This window comes from Artibeus jamaicensis, unplaced genomic scaffold (genome assembly GCF_021234435.1).
Source record: "Artibeus jamaicensis isolate MK-2021 breed Jamaican fruit bat unplaced genomic scaffold, CSHL_Jam_final contig_467, whole genome shotgun sequence".
In the NCBI taxonomy this organism is placed as follows: Eukaryota; Metazoa; Chordata; class Mammalia; order Chiroptera; family Phyllostomidae; genus Artibeus; species Artibeus jamaicensis.
This window is the reverse complement of record NW_026521845.1, coordinates 9,027,872-9,048,467: the sequence shown is the minus strand read 5'-3', so window position 1 is coordinate 9,048,467 and position 20,596 is coordinate 9,027,872. Positions and strand designations below refer to the sequence as shown.

The 20,596-nt window shown below is 41.1% G+C and overlaps 1 protein-coding gene across 3 annotated transcripts in view; it reads right to left on the bottom strand.

Moving 5' to 3' along the window:
• Positions 1-20,596, bottom strand: part of SPATA17 (spermatogenesis associated 17) — a 189,323-nt gene that overhangs the window by 31,313 nt on the left and 137,414 nt on the right. For all 3 annotated transcript variants that reach the window (XM_037140644.2, XM_053667293.1, XM_037140645.2), the window contains 3 exons: positions 14,721-14,924; positions 7,520-7,668; positions 1,591-1,726 (listed from right to left, as the gene is read on the bottom strand). In XM_037140644.2, the coding sequence (XP_036996539.2) occupies positions 1,591-1,726; positions 7,520-7,668; positions 14,721-14,924 (489 nt within the window). The remainder of the gene's footprint in view (positions 1-1,590; positions 1,727-7,519; positions 7,669-14,720; positions 14,925-20,596) is intronic.

Sequence of the window (20,596 nt, the reverse complement as noted above, 5' to 3'; positions counted from 1 at the left end):
GGATTTTGGACTCGGATATACTGTGAGAGCAAAAAAGAAAAGAGCCCTTTAACTGAGTATTTGATTATTGCAGGCCATGCTCATAAGCAAAATATTTTCCGTCAATTACACCTAATTATTTAAGTGTTTACATTTACTAATGAAATGAAACAACACAAAACAAACAACCGTAAGGGGATGTTTTTCAGCAAGAGGACAATCATCAGTTAACACATGCCGAAAGATTCCAAAAATTGTATGAAGCTGGTCTGTTGAAAGAGAAAGGCGGATTTTACCCCAATCGATGCAGAAGAGTAAAACTGCCCCTAGCCGAGGCATGTTTCTCTGCTGTGCCATTCAGTGCTAATGATCCCCACACACTGCACGGGCACATCAGTTATGATCCTCTTAATCACGGTCGTTAAGCTGAGTGTTCATTACGACCAGGATCCCGGTGACAGCAGATTCAATCACCGGGTGCACTGGCCAAGCCGACACGGTCCCACCCAAGTTCCTGTGGACGGCGATGTGCCACATTAAGCCTCTGATCTGTCCCACATCCCGCTCCATTCCAAAAGCCGTAGACGGGAAAGGTTGACTTTATGTTCTGTGCAATGTGCTTAGGTTCTCTGAAGTAATTTTTGGAGTACTAGATATTTTTATGCTGTGTAGCTTATCAAGTATTGTTTAGGACCAAAATGCACATTAAAAAAAAAAGGCTGGTCCGCTGATGTCATTCACTTACAATAAGGCAGCTGAGGTGAGGCTCTGTTCACCTCACCATCTTAACAGTCTCTTCTGGAATTTCACAAACAGGGGGAAACATCAATTGTCCCATTAAAGTCAGTTGTCTAGAATAAACATGGAAACTAATTCCAATTAAGATAAAAGGGTTAGACTATCATTTCTGCTTTGGTTAATACGGACGTATGTAAATGTCTTGACAACCGAAAAGAATATTTTCAGTATATTGAATCCTTAATTGTCCAACTCTTTTAGATGTACCAAAGTAGATTAAGTTAATAGTGACTAGTATATTCCCCTTATTAAGTTTCATTTCTATTTTAAGTATTGAAATCAGCACAAGAAGAATTTGTAAATACAAAGTAGATACCCACACTTAAGAAGTTTGACCATTTAACTCAGAGGAAGAATCAAACAACTTAACTTGGGCATTTCATAAACAGATTAAAGAAATATGAGTAAGTTGTGTAATATATACATTATTTTATTATTGCCTTACATACTTTCAAGAAAAATAATACACGTTATTTTTCATTTTGGTTTTCATACTTTCAGTAGAAAATAGTATTATTTGCTCTCAACTTGCTGACATTATGATCTTTGTATAGTGTTCTTCATATGAATAACTTTAAAAATAGAGCATAATGTTTTTAAATAGTTGATATATTAACCGATTTCATGTGAATGCAATTAGAGATAGACTAATCTCTTACCAACCTAGGTGAGCAGCACCATCTTTACATAACATAGCATTTTGTAACCACGAAGGTATTCATTGTAGTAAGAATATTTATACTTGCCGTCATCGGTGTCTAATTCCAGCCTTTGAAAAGGGACACTGTTTTTGTGACTGTTGCACTAACTTACCTTGCCAGAGACCCACTTCTTAGGATTTTCATCTCTGAAATGCTGACATCCATAAGAACTGGAGCCGCACTTGCTCCATAAATGCACAGACGGGATGTACTTTTCATTCTTGTGGTAGGAGGCAAAAGGCAAAAACCTGGAAGGCATTAAGGTGATATTCTGAATTTGATTTCTGAAGACATTTGATTAAAAAAAAACACTTTAGAGAAGTGGTCAAGTATCATGGAAATAATGCGTGGCTTGGGGTTGGAGGACCTGAGTTGCTGTCAGCCTTTGTCACTGTCACTAACTTCTGTGGACCCTCATTTCTTTTTTATTTATTTATTTATTTATTTATTTATTTATAAAATTTTATTTAGTTATTTTTCAAGTACAGTTTTTTGTCTATTTTTCCCATCCCAGCCTCCCCCGCCCCTTGCTCCCCACCTCCCTCCCATTTCCACCCCCCTTAGTTTTCGTCCCTGTGTCCTTCCTATTTGTTCCTCCAAATCCCTCCCCCCTTTTCCCCTTAACTTCCCTTTCTTCTCCCCTCTGTGGACCCTCATTTCTTATTCTGTGAGTGGAGATACTAAAACTCGTCAAGGATTCTTTGAGTCCCAACTCTTTGGTGGATACAGAAAAAGTTCAATAATTAATTTATTAATGAGTGATACCAAATAATTCCAAATTCATCATGCAAGCACACATGTTCTTGATTTTAAAATCCCAAATGGAAAAAAAATAAAAATAAACTATTAAAAAATAATAAAATGGTATCTGAAGAAGAAAAGGATGGCCAGGCCAGATGATTCCCATTGAAATGGGTTGTTTTCAGATCTTATCGTACCCCAGGAGTGCAGACATGTTGGGGATTGGCTACGCACAGTGGGACCTGCACTGACTCCTCAGCTTTGCCCTGGTGGCTGTGCTCCCTCAGGCAGGATGCTTGATCTCTTTGAGACTTCACTTTCACACAGAGCCATGGTAAAGAGTGAGCAGCTTCATATACGACATTGAGATTAACGTATGTGAGGATAGAGAGGGCGGGGCCCAGTAAGCAACGGGGATGCTGAGAGTGGGTATAAAAGGAGAAGTAGCTTGTTGAGGTGGCTCTCATGGTTGTCATCATCAAGCTCTTGAGTATTGCTGTGATCGACATGAAAGCTACACCTGTCAAAGAGCCATGCGAGCTCTCACAGAATACCTAACACTGCCATCTGCTTTGGGTGTGACCTGGCCAATGGTTTCGGTCTCTCAGCAAAACCCTCGGCGCTGTCCTTGTTGCCCAGCAGGTCCATTTACCTCTGAACTGGACCAGGGCAGCAGTCTCTGGACTGCTCTCCATCCCCAGTGACCCCCGACCCTTCACCGTGGACATAGCTACTAAGGGGGCACTTCCAAGCGATCTGTTCTTTCCCAGGCATTAAAGCACCGTGATGCTTTCACACTGTCTCCACATGGTCAAGTGCAAATCCATCCTGGTGCACATGGCCCTCCATTCTCTCCACCTTCCATCTCATTGCTGCCACATAGATTGTGGTGCCAAACCTATGAGCTAAGCTTCTCAGGATGCCTCAGACACTGAACTGCAAGCCGTGCACTTAGCTGTGCACTTTTGTAGCAGACATGACTTTGTCCAGACCACCTCCTCTCTGCCTCTCTCCTTGTTCTGCCCAGCACACTTCTGTTCAGTTTTCAAGTCTCTTTGGACACCCGCCTTTTGAACCAAAATTAAAACAGCACAATCCAGGATATATAAATGCCACACCAATGTAAGGATGGCACAAAATGGCTGTTTTTCTCAACATAAAATCCACATGCCTTACAAATGGACTAAAAGTCAATTGGCAAACCTTTAGTTAGCCTATATTGGGTATCGCATTAGAAAGTGTGCTTACGAAATGACCAAATCTAAATAAAAAAAACCAAAAGTGTCTTTTTACAATGTGTCAGGTTGCATGCAATAAAAGCACATATAATATTCTCAGGCATATCGCTAGAAGTATTCCAAATTGTCCATTTTGTCGATATTATAAACTTTAAACTTCTTTAGACTCAGAGGTCTATAATAATGAAATTCCAGTGTTCTGTGGTTATGTATTAAATACACACACACACACACACATGTATTTTCAAGCAAAGAGTGGACAAAAAGGGAGCACAATCTTGTAGAGTCTTCACTGCACAGCCAAAGGAATAAAGGGTGCCTTTGTAGGCAAATTCTAGAACTTCTTAATTATACACAAGCTTATTATCTGTATCTCCAGTGTTGTAAAGCACCAGAACTTCATTAGAAAAATTAAGCCGGAAAAGTGAAGGCAGCACTTTGTAAATTTCCAGTGGAAATGAGCTGGGAAAGGCGGAGGAAGAGCAGATCAAAAGAGGGTAATCACGCTGAACGTGCCCTGGAGCACCACACGCATAATATGATTTTCGAAGCCAGTACCTCTCCCATCACTGCTTGTTTGGAGCAGTCCGTGTTAATGGGGTTAGCTAATCTAGTATTTTAACTTAAAAAGGCTCCACTGATTAATAAATGTTGCACACTGTGCTAGTAATTAAAGTAAATGGAAGAGTTACAAATAAAAGTTGAATTGTTAAGAAAACACTCTCTGAAAATACATAATAATCCCTATTTATCATAATACAGTAAGAGTTCAGAACATATGCAAATTGCAGAGGCCTGAAGTGTTGGTAAAATCACCAAAGTCAAAAAAGTTTTGAGATGGGTCAAATTTCCCCGTCACTATTCTGTGGTGACAGGCAGAACCAGATCTCAGGTCTGTATGCCACATTCTTTCTTTCTTTTAATATTTTATTTATTTATCTTTAGAGGGGAAGGGAAGGAGAGAGGGAGAGAAACATCAGTGTGTGGTTACCTCTCATGGGTCCCCTGTTGGGAACTGGCCTGCCACCCAGGCATGTACCCTGACTGGGAATCGAACTGTATGCCACATTCTTTCAAATGCCCTTTAAAAAAACCTGTTATTGAGGATCTTGTTTCTTAACTTTTCCTGTGGTCCTGTTCATGAAATGATACTTAATTAGAAAAATATTTAGAAGGCTTAAAAATGAGTCGTCTACTATTTACCAAGGCTTCTGAGTTAGACGGCAAATTCGAGGAAAGTGAAGGCAGACAGGTAAGATTCATTGCTACTGAATGTTTCTCATCCACACTATGAAATGAGGAGCTGAAAAAATCTGAGTTATGCCCTGGCTGGTGTGGCTCAGTGGATTGAGTGCTGGCCTGAGAACCAAAAGGCCGCTGGTTTGATTCCCAGTCAGGGCACATGACTGGATTGCGGGCCAGGTGTCCAGTAGGGGGTGTGCGAGAGGCAATCACAGGCTGATGTTTCTTCTTTCTCTCTCCCTCTCTCTCTATAAGTAAAATAAATAAATAAAATCATTTTAAAAATTGAGTTTTTATTACTGCTTTGCTACTGAACATTTATAGGACATCTCTCATTTCACCTGCTCCCAATTATTTGGGGCAGAATACATGTCTCAATAATGCCACTTTGGCAAAGCTACTTGAAAACAATGGGTGTAAGGAAAGGGATCTAAGGGGAAGAGTTGTCAAGGAACAAGTATGAAGGACCCATGGACAGGAACAACAGGTGGGAAGACTGAATGTGGAAGGTGGGGGTGGGTAGGGAGGGGGAGAATAATGGGGGAAATGTGGACAACTGTGATTGAACAACAATGAAAAAAACGAAAAGGATCTGATGTCTTTTTTCTCCCTGAAGTCAGAAGCTAAGAGTCCCTATGACAGATGCCTTCCCTAGTGCAGAGGAATTCTTTATAAAACAGACCTTGTTAAACAACTTATCTTCCTTTGGTTTCCTCACGTATTTTTGTTACTTTTCCACAATTGCTTTTCCTTGTTCAACCTAATATAGAAGCCCTAAGGTTTGCCACTCCTTGGGGTGTCTGTTTTCTTATGGGGGCTCCTATATCTCATAAAACTTAAATAAAGGGTGTGTTTTCTTCCTGCTAATCTGTCTTATGGCAATTTAATTTTCAGGCCCAGCCAAGCACCCTGAGAAGGGGGTGAGTAAAGTCTGGCCCCTCCTACAGTGACTACAGAAAAGGAACACGGAGTCTAAGGGGATGAAAACACCTTGTCACTCTGGAGTGTGGTTTCCCTTGAACATGGCAAGAGATTAACTGAACAAAGAAGCCCACCTCACACCCTGGGTGGCTTGTGTCTTGTAACAGGAATCAGGGTTTATGAGGCAACCTCGATGCAAAGTCTTTAAAGAGCGTTTGGCTGAATAACTCCTTGCTGAACTTTCCTGGTACCGCTATGGCAAAAGGCTGAAGGGAAGGAAGATGGACAGAGCCAATAGACTTTTGTAGCAGTTGGAAGGCAGAGAGTCTAGGTGCCTAAGTTAGAGCAGTGGTGGACAGAGAAAGGGCTGAATCAGAGAGACACTTGACAGGCAGGAAGGGCAGGATTTGAGGGCCGCCCCAACGCTGGAGAAGGAGAACAGGAGAACTCACAGAGAGATGGCGAGGTCTGGGCAGATTGATGGTCCTGAGACTCACGCTGCAGACCAGAAGCAGTGGTCAGTGTGGGACATTCTGAGTTTGGGACATGCGATGGAGACACAAACAAAGATGGCAGGTGGAAATACACATATGGGGGCGGGCACAGAAGTAAGATCTTAGAGATTTAGAGGGGAAACCATTGGCATAGAGGTGGTAGTTGAAGTCTTTTCAATAGAAGCGATGAAGGAGATTATGGTAAGAAATAAGAAATTACAGAAAGAAGTAAAGAAAAAGAGTACATAGTGAATCCTGCCATCATCATCTTAGTTCTATTCCACTACCTTTCACCAAAATTTTTGTGACATTCTCCTAATGGGCTCCCTTTCCTCTAGCATGTTTCTTCTGAAACACATCAGCCTTAAAGTCAACAAATTCATATTTTTATAACATTCTCTTACTCAAAAGCCTTAAACAGCTCCCCGTTATCTGCCGATAAACCCTCCAATCCTTGGCCTTGAAGCTTTGCACATTTTTTCTTTCTACTGCTGCTTACATAAAAATTAGTTTCTGCCAAATTGGTCTTCTCAACGTTCTGTGAACTTCGCCTGCCATTATCTTTGTTTACTTTCATAAGATCAGCCTTCTTTTACCTTTTCTCTATCAAAATCCAGAGCAAACTCTACATTAAAATAACAAAAAAGTCACGGCAGTCTAAAGCTTTAACACATGCTCGACAATTTCCCAGAGCTCGCCTATAGCAACTATGACTTGGAATTTCATTAGGTTCCCTGGTTTGGCTACACTGGAAGCATAGAAGATTGGAGGATCCGTGAGAGTAGATTCCGTTTTCTTGGGGGCTCAATCCCTAGGGCTGTATTCCCAACAGGCAACATTTGCTGAACCAATAAATGCCAGAGCTTCTCACATGAAAATGACTTGGCACTTACTTACTAATTGCTTATGGAATACCCTGGCTTCATATTCATAAAGATATACATAAGAGTGAAGAAATCATGTTCTTCAAGAAGGCATGAGAAAGCAGCATGAGCCTTTTCAGAATCAAGAACAAATAAAGCTGTAAAGTAACTTCTGCAAAGACCCTCTGTAATCCACACTCTCTGTGTAAAATAGAATTGTCCCACTGCCTATGCTGATGTGAAAGAAGATGTTAAAGACTGTGACCTCATCTGGAAATACGGCCATTGCAGATGTGTTAAGATGTGGTCACCCTGGAGCAGGGTGGGCCCCTTATCCAATCCCATTGTGTCATATCAATGCCCTCATCAATCCTGTCCTGTCTAAACCATTTGCATGTTGAAAATAATTTCTTCTGAATAGTTCAAGGGTGACTTTACATTTTCTCACGAATAAAAGATTTGGGGCAATATTAGAAATAGAAAATGTTAGCTGACTGAAGGTCCCCATCAGGGCACAGCTATCTTGTAAGCTGAGAACTCACATGTTGTCCTGAACGTTTCTCGCCTTTTCCTGTCTTCTGAACTCCTCCCTGGCCTCTTTCACCCCGTTGACCGGCTCAGCCACCCGCAGAGTTGGCTCCAAAGGTCTGTAGCGCTGTTCTAGCACTTCGGTGATGTCACGGAAGGGACCCTGGCAAGACAGGGTAAGGTGACTGTTTTGTTATGGAGGGTTCCTTTACCATGTTATTGATGACCCAGGCTATGGAATATTTACACAGTATAGCAAGTTTACTGAATTGTTTTTTAAGGAACCGTTTGTTCTCTGAGTTAGAAAATACATGATATAAGAATATCACATCTTCAAGAAATGTTTGCACAAGTACAAGCAATTATATTGAAAATGTTTCAGATTAAGCAGAATTTCCTCACATCAAAGGAGTTTTTATGCTAGAACTGGCCAACTGGTAATTATGGGTCGTTCTACTTTCAAATTTTAAAAAGCATATTTCTTCTAATATATTTTTAAAAGAATTCTCCCCCTTTTAAAGTAAAACTATTAGAAACAATTCTGAGCATAGCTTTCAAAGAGTATTTCTATAAACAGAAAAAGGATAGCAAGTACTTTTTCATTAAAATAAACCTTTTAGGTGAATGCTGAATTTTACATTGTTGGTCTCCAAAAACACAGAAGGGCTGTATTACTAATTATGTTCTTTATTTAAAATTCTGAATTGTACTGCTTAATAACTTTGATAAAATAGCAACCATTTAATCACCCCAAAATATAGAAAAATTCAGAAGCTACAACTGTGAAAAGTGATTTACAACATAGTCTACCTTTAAATTAGTAGTTACTTATACTAGTTACTAGAATCCACTGGTTATCTAATTAATCAGCATCAAATAAAGCACAGTAAAAATTAGAGGTGGCTAAAGATGTTGCTGTGCCATTAATGACACACTGTTTTCTTTTTTCACCACTACAGTGCAGGAGAGAAGTGACATACAATGAACAAAGATTTCTAATCATATTCCTTACCCTTCTTTAGATAGGTTATCACTAACAAGACACAGCTGGAGTTACTGCCAGCCCTGAGTGAAGACTGTGGGCTAATAAAAAGAAATGATTCACGCCTCATTTATGTTCACTTATGTTTTACATTAATAGAAACCAATAATAGGAACCAGTTACCATAAAAGTCATGGACCGTAAATAACACAAATGGCAAATAAGTATCATCTAGTACTTTTCACAGCTGGACAGGAGGATTGCTATATTTGAAAGGAGTTAATGAATTTTTATTAGAACTTTACTTTTTAAAGATACAGTAACATGACTCCAAGTTCACTATTAAGATGTATATGTGTGTGTGTCTATATACACATTCTCATTTGATATATATCTCTCAATATTTTATTATATATTTTATTACATATAACAACATATACTCACATATATTGTATGTAAATGTATATATACATACTATACAAATGTGTATATATATTCTATACCATAATATATATACCATTGTAATAAAATAACCAATATATGTGGTCTCTGCCCTGGTTCCCAACTCAGAAACATTTATATACCCACATCTTATTAATATCATAGAATTTTCATATGTCCTAAGGAGTTGCATGCAGAATACTTTATGAATTCCATGTAGTAGCAATACCTACCCCAGTGAATATAGCATAAAACATGGATTATTAAATATTAAAATATACTATGTTATATCTGACACCTTAGCAACCATTGATCATTTAATGCACATGCAGTGGACATGCTAGAATGATTTTCTTTGGAGAATAACTAATAAATGAATTGTTCATTCAATGGTATTATATACATCCACTACTTGCATTAATAAGAAATATGCATAATTCAAATGGTAAAAATTATCAGCCATCAAATTCATTTTATATTTGTGTATAAATATATTTTAGTGCCTTTGTTAGATACTTCATATTTGAAAAGAATAAGAGAACCATACCCTGAGGATACATCCCAAAATAAGTGAAGTATTTCCCATGATGTCTCGTTGCCCTCTTGCTCAAGGCCACACTGCTTGCCACTGCACTTCAGAAATTAGAATTTTTAGCTTCTATAGATTTTTTAGATAACTAGATTACTGTAAAGGTAATTAAGAATATTGACATATAGACTTCTGGCCAAGATGGAGGCATAGGTGGAAACACTGTGCCTCCTTGCACAACCAAGTTTAAAGACAACAAAGTTTTTAGTAAAAAAAAAAAAATGCAACCAAAACACAGAAAATTGAACTACACGGAAGGCCAACAACAACAAACCATTCGGCCAGACCTGTAAGAGGGGCGGAGCCAGGGACTGGTGGAGTGGGATTGCACAGGAAAACTCGGCCAAACTGACCCAGGTGTGGGGGCGGTGGATCCCAGGTGTGGGGTTGCAACAGGCAGACCCAGTGAGGGTGCAAGGCAGCAGGCTGACCTCGGTCACACATTTGTGTGCAGATAAACCAGCGAAGGAGCGAGCAGTGAGACAGACCAAGCAGGTCCCAGCAGCGGGAAGCAGCAGAGGGGACTACTATCACCCCTCTCTAACCCCACCCCCACATACATTGTCACAACCCAGCGACTAGGTCGCCCGCCCTAGTAAACACCTAGGGCTCCGCCCCTCATACATAACAGGTGTGAACAGACCAAAACATTATGGCTCAAGAGTAACTCAAAGCCCCAGAACCAATAACTCTAAGCAACCAAGAAATAGCCAACCTATCAAATGCACAGTTCAAAACACTGGTGATCAGGATGCTCACAGAACTAGTTGATTTTAGTCACAAATTAGAGGAACATATGAAGGCTAAACTAATTGAAATAAAGGGAAATGCACAGGAAACCAATAGTGATGGAAAGAAAACTGGGACTCAAATCAAAGGAGTGGACCACAAGGAATAAAAAAAATGACCAACCAGAAAAGGATAAAGAAACAAGAATTCAAAAAAATGAGGAGAGGCTTAGGAACCTCCAGGACATCTTTAAATGTTCCAACATCCGAATTATAGGGGTACCAGAAGGGGAGGAGGAAGAGCAACAAGTGGAAAACTTATTTGAACAAATAATAAAGGAGAATTTCTCTAATCTGGCAAAAGCAATAGACTTCCAGGAAATCCAGGAAGCTCAGAGAGTCCCAAAGAAGTTGGACCCAAGAAGGAACATACCACGGCACATCATCATTACATTAGCCAAGATTAAGATGAAGGAGTGAATTCTAGAAGCAGAAAGAGATAAGTGGACAGTCACCCACAAAGGAGTCCCCATCGGACTGTCAGCTGATTTCTCAAAAGAGACCTTACAGGCAAGAAGGGGCTGGAAAGAGGTATTCCAAGTCATGAAATCCAAAGACCTACATCCAAGATTGCTCTATCCAGCAAAGCTTTCATTTAGAATGGAAGGGCAGATAAAGTGCTTCTCAGATAGGATCAAATTCAAGGAGTTCATCATCACCAAGCCCTTATTATATGAAATGTTAAAGGGACTTATCTAAGAAAAAGAAGATAAAAAAGATGAACAGTGAAAGGACAGCAAACTCACAGTTATTAACAACCATACCTAAAACAAAAGCAAACTAAGAGGACAGCTAGATCAGGAGCAGAACCATAGAAATGAAGATCACATGGAGGGTTAGTAACAGGGGAGTGGGAGGAGGAGAAGGGGGAGAAGGTACAGAGAATAAGTAGCATAGACGGTAGGTAGCAAATAGGGGGAGGGCAAGAATAGTATGGAAAATATAGATTCTAAAAAACTTGAGACACATGGACATAAACTAAAGGGGGGAGAATGGTGGGGGAGGGGTTGTGCAGGGTGGAGGGGAATGAAGGGGGGAAATAGGACAACTGTAATGGCATAATCAAGAAAATATACTTACTTCCGCCAAGATGGAGGCATAGGTGGATGTGCCGTGCCTTCTCACACAACCAAGATTAGAGAAAACTAAATATTAGCAACAGAAAACACAGCCAGAACATGGAAAATGGAACTTTTCGGAAGTCCGTTAACAACAAATTCTTCAGCCTGACCAGTAAGAGGCGAAACCAGCGGCTGGCGGAGCGGGGTTGCACAGGAGGACTCGGCCAGACACACTCAGGCCCGCGGAATCCAGGCGCAGGGTCAGACCTAGTGAGCGACCCAGAGAGCGACCAGGTGAGCGACCGCGGGGGAGACAGCCGGGCCAGGGCTGCGTGTTGACTGAGGTCTCGCATTTGTGCGAGGGTGGACAGGCGAGGGAGTGGGCGGTTGGACCGGGCCGGCAGGTCCTCACGGCAAGCGGCAGTGGAGGGCGCCGCCATTTCCCTGCTCTGACCCCACCTCCACATACAGCGTCATAACCCAGCGACTCTGAGTGGCCCGGCCCAGGGAACCACCTAAGGCACTGCTCCTCCGCACCCAGCTGTGAGAAGCGGCAGAGGGGATCGCCATTTCCCCGCTCTGGCCACGCCCCCACATACAGCGTCACAACCCAGCTACCTGGGAATCCAAGGCGCCACTTCTCACACTTAAAGGGCCCGAACAGACCAAGAATGGCGCAGGAGGATCTCAGAGCCCCAGAGCCAATAGATCTAAGCGATGAAGAAATAGCAAAACTCACAGACGCACAGTTTAAAACATTGGTGATCAGGATCCTCACAGAACTGGTTGATTATACCGACAAATTAGACAAATATATGAAGGCGAAACTAATTGAAATGAATGGAATTGCACAGGACACCAATAGCAATGAAAAGGAAACTGGGTCTCAAATCAATGGAGTGGACCAGAAGAAAGCAAATAATGGCCAAACAGAAAAGAGTCAAGAAGCAAGAATTCAAAGAAATGAGGAGAGTCTTAGGAACCTCCAGGACATCTTTAAACGCTCCAACATCCGAATTATAGGGGTACCAGAAGGGGGAAAGGCACAGCCACCAGTAGAAAACTTATTTGAACAAATCATAAAGGAGAATTTCCCCAATCTGGCAAAGGAAATAGACTTCCAGGAAATCCAGGAAGCTCAGAGAGTACCAAAGAAGTTGGACCCAAGAAGGAACACACCAAGGCACATCGTAATTACATTAGCCAAGATTAAAATGAAGGAGAGAATCCTAGAAGCAGCAAGAGCTAAGGGGACAGTCACCTACAAAGGAGTCCCCATCAGACTGTCAGCAGATTTCTCAAAAGAGACCTTACAGGCAAGAAGGGGCTGGAAAGAGGTATTCCAAGTCATGAAATCTAAAGACCTACAACCAAGATTGCTCTATCCAGCAAAACTTTCATTTAAAATGGAAGGACAGATAAAGTGCTTCTCAGATAAGATCAAATTCACGGAGTTCATCATCACCAAGCCCTTATTATATGAAATGTTAAAGGGACTTATATAAGAAAAAGAAGTTAAAGAAACATGAACAGTGAAAGGACAGCAAACTCACAGTTATTAACAACCACACCTAAAACGAAAGCAAACTAAAAGGACAGCTAGATCAGGAGTGGAAACATAGAAATGAAGATCTCAAGGAGGGTTAGCATCAGGGGAGTGGGAGGAGGAGAAGGGGGGGAGTAAGGTACAGAAAATAAGTAGCATAGACAGTAGATAGAAAATAGATGGGGGGGCAAGAATAGCATGGGAAATATAGAATCTAAAGGACTTGAGACACATGGTCATAAACTAAAGGGGGGGTAATGGTGGGGATGAGGGGTAGGGTGGAGGGGAATAAAGGGGGAATAGAACAACTGTAACAGCATAATCAATAAAAAAAAGAAAAAAGAAAATATACTTAATAAAAGAATATTGATATAAATAGGTTTTCTTATCAAATGAAGCAGGGATGAGGGAAAAGGGAAGTGGTCCAGGGGGAAAATCAACTTTATAGATTTTCACTTATTTTTTACAGCTCTTGCTATAATATAGTATAAATTGTCACTTAATAGTATTAACTATCTGTTAGTTTTTAGAGACCAAAAATACACAAGTAAAGGGAATTAAGGATCCAGTTATAAAGAATGGAAACACAAAACATCACAAATAATTACATACAGCAGTGATTTTTTTTTTAATGGCACAGAAGGCAGGCTGTCTGATTGCACATCTGATGAAATGGCTGGGCCATGAACGGGACCTCACTCCTGTGCATCCGCACCCTTGCATGGGCTGGACCTAACCACTCTAACAAAGACAATATGGGAGAGGAAACGGGGTGTCACTCGTGGTGTTAGGTCATAAAAAGGCTGTGGCTTCTGTTCTGACAGCTCTCAGCTCTGCAGAGAGGACCACAGAAAGAGGGGCTAAGACAGGAACCACCAACCATAGTAGTGACCCAGGATGGGGACCTCCCCACCCTCCTCTTTCATGTGACATCACAGCCCTGTCCTGTTGACTGAGACTCCCCAGGAGACCCTGAGTCAGAGGGCTTCACCCACACTGTCCCTACCATGCTGACCCACAGAACTTATGAGGTAGGAAATGTGTGTTGTCTTATGCCACCAGGTTTGGCAGGAGTTAATTATACAGAAAGAGGCAAACACAAGCAAGCTGGTGCAGAGGACTCATAGGTAGGAGCTCTGCGAGCTTTGGTGGTGTGAACCAAATAAACCACGATCAGGGCTGGCGCTACCAGGTGGCACTTGTCCACTCCAGTCTAAATGTTGGTGGGCATGACAGAACTATTGCTGTCTGGGACTTTCAGGACTGTATGATTGTCACCCAACACATCTCACTCCGCACCATAACTCCGGGAAGTCTTCTTGCCGATCCTGCCGTGCTCTGACCCACACTGAGGACCGCAAGTCTGTGTCCACAAGAGTCTTGCGTTGCTTCGGGCCCTCCCTGATTCTCCCACTTGTATTTTTCAATCATGTTTACAATTGTATGAAAAGATATGGATCATCAGATGACAAGTTAAAGTAAATGTATTTTATAATACATAAGATCTTTCTAGTACTGTTAATATAACAAGTACTGTTATAACAATATTTTTACATAAAAAGGGCTAGATCCTGGTCCAAGATCTTATGCATTAACGTCATATTCAAAACACTAAAATTCGGTACCAAAGAAATAATTCAATCACTTCCTTGGTCTATATTTTAATCATACTTTATACTTATTACTTCAAGTTAGATTTTACAAAAATATAATTTTCTTTTTTGGCCACAAAGACAAAATAACAAAAACTTTAAAACCCAGCGAGGACACAGTCACGGAAAGGATTCTTACGGAGGGCGAAGGCGTACCTGGCACTGCTTCCTATTAATGGGTGGCAGGATTTCGGAGCAAGGGAAGGACCGCGCGCTGGTACATGCCAGCCAGCTGGTCAGACTGGTGGGGCGCTGCAGCTGCCCTCTCAGTTTCTTTCGCGTCCAAGGCTTTGCCTGCCGAAGCCGCAGCTCCCAGGGGTCAGGTTCCTTCCTGAATGGTGAATTGTACACACCTGGAATCTGCAAAAACAGAACCTTGATTTGCATCTTCCATTTTCACCTGCAGTGAAAGGAAGACCAAGCTGTGCCATACAATTTCACAATGTTCAAGGACTACTTTAAACTACACCTCGAGCTCTGCACTGGAGGTGTATTTCAGATTCATCAGAAAAGATTAAAAAATGCACATGCTTTGTCTCCATTCCAGACCAGCTGTTTCAGAGTCATTCATGGTTGGGGACAAAACACGGGAAAAGCTACTGAACTACAGATTCTGTCTGACACACAGGGTGTATTTTATACAATTGTAATTATGAAAAGAAGAACAGAAGGATGTGGCATCACTTACTCTGTATTCTAACCATTAACTATGGGTGTGTGTCATCACTCCCACAGACGGAGATTCACTGTGCTTGAACCGGTTTCAGGTACAAGTATGTAGTCAATAAACGTCTGATTTTGGAATGATGGTTCACTACATAACATTACATAATGGTAGTTACTTTAAGTTCTTTACTTTGAGATAATAATCAAAGTGGATATATAGATATGTGTGTGTATATATTCAAAATTCGGAACTCATGCAGTTCAGCGCTGTACTTCTATGGTGTCACATTACCCTCGCTGTTTATCATTGACCTTGTCACACTGCATCAAAACAGTCAAGACTTAGCACAGCCCCTGCTATGCAATAGAGGTTCATTAGATGCATGAATAACAAATAAATTCAAGTGGAGCAGATGTCCATTTTCTGAAAAGCCAATGGCATTAGAGTATAGCAGTGCATTTTGATATTGTTTTCATATACACAAGTTCATATTCATAAGGAAAAGTTACATTTCAGAGGGTAGGATGACTTGTTTGGTTGCTTTGTAGACACTCTAATGTAAACAACATACCCACTGAACCTATCTGTTTTTCCTAAAAGTGTGCTTTTCTCTTATGTCACCCTCATATCCATAAATATTTCTGCTTGCTATATTTCTCTCATGGAATCAGTAGTTTCAAAATGTTAAGATTAATCCAGATAGTCGTCTTTGAAAACCTATGCTAGAAAATTTTCTATTTCCAGCCTAACTCTTAAGTAAGTGCCGACCTCTACCCAATACCACCAGCACAGACAGGAGTCAGTGTCCTGTCCTTTGGTTATTTTTGTGTGTGTCCACCTCCCCCCAGCAAACAGCAGGAGCAATGGGACTCTGGGTTAGGTGGGTTTGCATCCCCAGCACATAGAAGACACTAAAAACGATGCTAAATGCTTATCTAGATTAACAGTGCAACATTCAGAAAGGCTCGTGGAGCCTGTATTTCACTACTGTTTTCCAAAGCCACGTAAATATTCTTAGCAAAATGTTTGAGGTTTGTTTCCAAATCCTACTGACTTCTTTCAAACAAGTTACAAATGATACCCTTTTTATTGTTCTTAACACATCAGCTTTAATTGACTTTCGAGCACATTGTGATGTAGAACTAACTAATCACAGACACCTTTGAGTCACCTCCAACTCAACTTTTCCTATGGTGTAAAGTCACGTCACATTCTCTCACTGAAATACTGAATATAGGCCAAGGTGGATACATCAACAGATAGTTAAAGGATCTTAACGAAATAAAATACACACACACGTCTATATACATACATATGTATATAAGTGTGTGCATGTATACATACACACATATGTGTATATGTATTCTGGATACACACATATATGTGTATATACACATGCATATGTGGATATATACATGTGCATGTGCATACATATATGTATGTGTGTGTTTATAAAAGTTAAAGGATATCAACTAAAGAAAAATATATACACACATATTTATCCAAAATAGCTTTCAGTAGACAGTAACTTTGAAAGGGATGGCAATTTTCAAGATGATCTTTAGGGTGATTTCCTATGACGAGAACGTTTCCATTGTAATGAGGAAAAACAACACCTGTGTTACACTGAGAGACTATTCTGACACTACATATGAACCTATGTAAGTCCATGATGGAGATTTAAAAACATGCCATTGTGTTGAGTGACAATCTAATGAAAAGAAGTCTGTTGGGGTATCACGTCCACAATCATGCAGATTAAAACAGTAAGGTACACGGAGTTTAACTAAATTACAACACGTGCTTTAAAATACCTGTCCACCTGAGTCACTGCCACGGCACTCCCCACTCCCCCCCTCGGAAGCCGCCGTTGGTCCCCACCCGCATCTGTACACAGGCTAGATGGGAAATGCAAATGCAGGCACTCGCACGATAGCTTCCTTAAATTATATTTCGCAGCCTATACGGAGACCTCCTCATGTGGATTCTCTTTGCAATTTAAATCAAATATAGACAGAAAATATATTTTAATTGAATTCAAAGTGTACCACTTAAAATCTTCAAGGTGTCAATATTTCAGATATTAATTGAATGCATTTGCTAGCAACGTCACGGAACACAGTCCAGTCCTCCCGCTATCCCTATTTATTTAGAATTGGGCAAGCACATACCCCATTTATTGAGCTTGCGACAGTGTGCCCTTAATTCTTATTATGTAAGTAAATAAAACAACCTCAACTTACTGTCGTCTCAGTCGCTATATTTCATAATTGGTAAGCCACTTGTGAATAATGGCTTGTTGTTGATTTTTAAAAATATTACCACGAGTCACAAAAGACCAGGTTAATCCTAAGGGACAGTGACATATTTTGCAGTTTTCACATTTTTCACCGCATCGAAAGGCTGCCACCAAGCTAGCTTGTGGGACTTCATTCTTTGCAATAATTTTCTAGAGTGACCAACACTATGGGGAAATCTGTGCTAACTGTTTAAAAAAAAAAAGAGCCTACAACTGAGTTATTTGCAGTACTGTCATGCTGGCATTCAACTCAATAAGACCCAGGGAATCTCGGGAGAGGACTTTGCTAATAGCTTCCTGCTGACCTCCTTGCATCAGGCCTGGCTGCTGACTGGTGGCCCAGTGGTGAATACAGCAAATGAGCTGTGAAAGCACCGATTTTTTTTTAAAGGCTATGATTCTGACTCGTCAAAAGGGGGGAAAAGGCAATGAGTTATAGAATAGATATATATTTTTCCTGAATTCCCCCCTTTAGACCCTCCATCATGGGAACTTAAGCATGACCCAGAATATTAATTATGGTGGGTTGAGCAGCGTGCAAATGTGCCATTTGTCACCCAGTCACCCTTAGCGTTACATTAATATTTTGAACTATTTCGTATTTCTAACAATCTATCAAACTATTCTGTATTTCTAACAATCTATCAATGGGCCCTTTTCTTCCCAGTTTTTATTCTTGTACTTAAGTATTATATGGGAAAGTACTTTGAAAATGCAACCGATTGGAAGACAAATGGATGTACATTCTGTATTTGGAGCAGCTAATGTTTTATTTTCACCGAGAATGTTTTTATGGTCATTTTCCTTTCTTGCCTGACCTTTATTTTGTAATTGCCTCAGGGAAGCTATGTCTAATTTTTTTCCCCTTCTCTTTGTTATTGAGGTTTACTTTTCAAACAAGTTCCTGTGAAATAAAATAATCTTGAGACAGGATGGGGTACGCCTGTAATTCCCGAAGCCCATTTATTAGCGTTTCAATTTCATATTCTACCATACAAGAAATACTAATTTCTCCTGATTTTAAAGTCACCGCTTATTCTGGGAGAATTCAACTTTTACCTCTGCAAAGGGCAATTATACAGCAAACAGGAGTTGCTGGTTGCCACCAAAATGGAACAAAATGAAATTATTGTCTCGTTCCATGATTCAGAATCTGTGGTTACTGTGAGAGAGAGCAGCAGCCCTAAAAGCGGGGCTGTCTAAAGTATGTTTGGGTCCTGAGTTTTTGTTAAACAATTCTTGGAAGAAACGAGACACCCAGCAACCACAGACGCGTAGTGAGGATCTCTGATCACCACCTGGGAGAGGAAAAGTGGGCCGGGGAAGTATGAATGAGATATTTGCCGGGACAGGGACTGCTGAGTCCACACTGACCAGGGCACTTCATCATAATTATCAGGACACAGCAGTGCCGGGGGATTTATAAAAACCCCACTCAGCAAATAATTGCCCTGCTGTTAGGAGCCAGTCAGAGTGTTAACACACTGTCACAGTCCAGCGTTTAGTAAGATATTCTACATCCAATTACTCTTGCTGAGGACGAACGGCCAACGTGGCCATTTCTCAGGTGGAGCAGTCACGCTTCCACGGGCGTTTCAGACAATGGTCCTGCTAACCGTCCTCCTGGGGAGGGGTACGAATTCAGGGGAACCTCAGGGGTCCACAGGACGGCATGGGGTCTAGAACTTATCTATGAAAAGCAAGAATTAAAAAAAAAAACTATTACTGGCTACACATGCTTTTTCTCTTCTTTTACTTCAGTTACGAAATAGGATTTAAAAAAAAATGGTTGGGGTCAAATTCTAGAGGGGTTGGTCCCATTGTATGTAAATCCCAGATGTAGCTGGCTTCTTCAGGTTAGTACATGATTTTTAGAAAACATTTTGATAGTTTAACCATTACTATCATATATTAAAGTATTCCCACACAATGTTGATGAAAATGAAGGCATTTAAGTAAGATACCATTCTCTATACAGTAACTAAATTCAATACTATTGAGCATCTACTGACTTAGAAACGCTTCGCGGGTCTGCGGTGGGTGGGTGCAGGGATGAGTGAAGAGTGGTCAGCGCGTCATGGCCTTTTCAGCAGCGGGGTCGGGCAGGGTGCCATGAAGAGAATGATTCTGTGACCAACAATGACATGACCAGCCTGTAGCAAATGTCCTCTAACTATTGTCGTAGAAGAGGCAGATGCCCAAGGCTGTGGGAAGGGATGTATCCTTTAGAAAACTCCGAGGAAAGTGTCTGAATTTGCACTAAAGATAGGCAGAATTTTGGCAATAAAAAAAGGGGAAGGGGCATTGCAGGCTAAGGGAAGGGTGGGAATGAAGAGGTATGGAGGGGAAAACCCAGGGCTGCTGTTGGGCGAACACCCTCCTGATTGGGTTAAGCCTGAGGCTAAAGCCAGATGAGCTTGCAGAGCTCGACTGGGGCCAATCCTTGGAAGGCTGCAGGACTGCATTTAATGGAAGGTGAACTCAGGAGAAATTCTGAGGCTGGCCCTACTATTGCACGAAGCCTACAGAAACCGACTCCATAGAAATACAGGTGAAAAACGCGCCTTGCAGAGACAGAACAGGCATCAGAACCACACTTGGATATGGCCGGGACACTGGAATGATCGAACCAGGAACTTAATGCAGCTGTGATTAATACTAGGCTGAGGGATCCAATGGATAAAGTAGACCACATGTGAGAACTGATGGGCAGTTCTATGCTGGGATCGGATGGAAATGCCAGGGATCAAAAACAGTGGAACTGACATGAAGGACGCCTTTTAGTACATAGAGATGAGTCATGGCCGAGGAAGGAAGTTCTGAACTTGAGGGTATGCCAACAGAATCGTACACAATGGAAAGGCAAAGAACAGAAAGTCTGATAAAAACGTTAACAGGAGGTCCAAGAATGAAGAAGCAACTACAAAAAAGGCAAACCATACATGTAATGGGACTGCCAGGAGGGGAAAGGCAGAGAGAAAGGTATTGGAGGAAATACACAAAGTAATGATGACTGAGGCCTCTCCGAAATTAAAGTCAGACACCAAATCACCCAGGAAGCTTGGG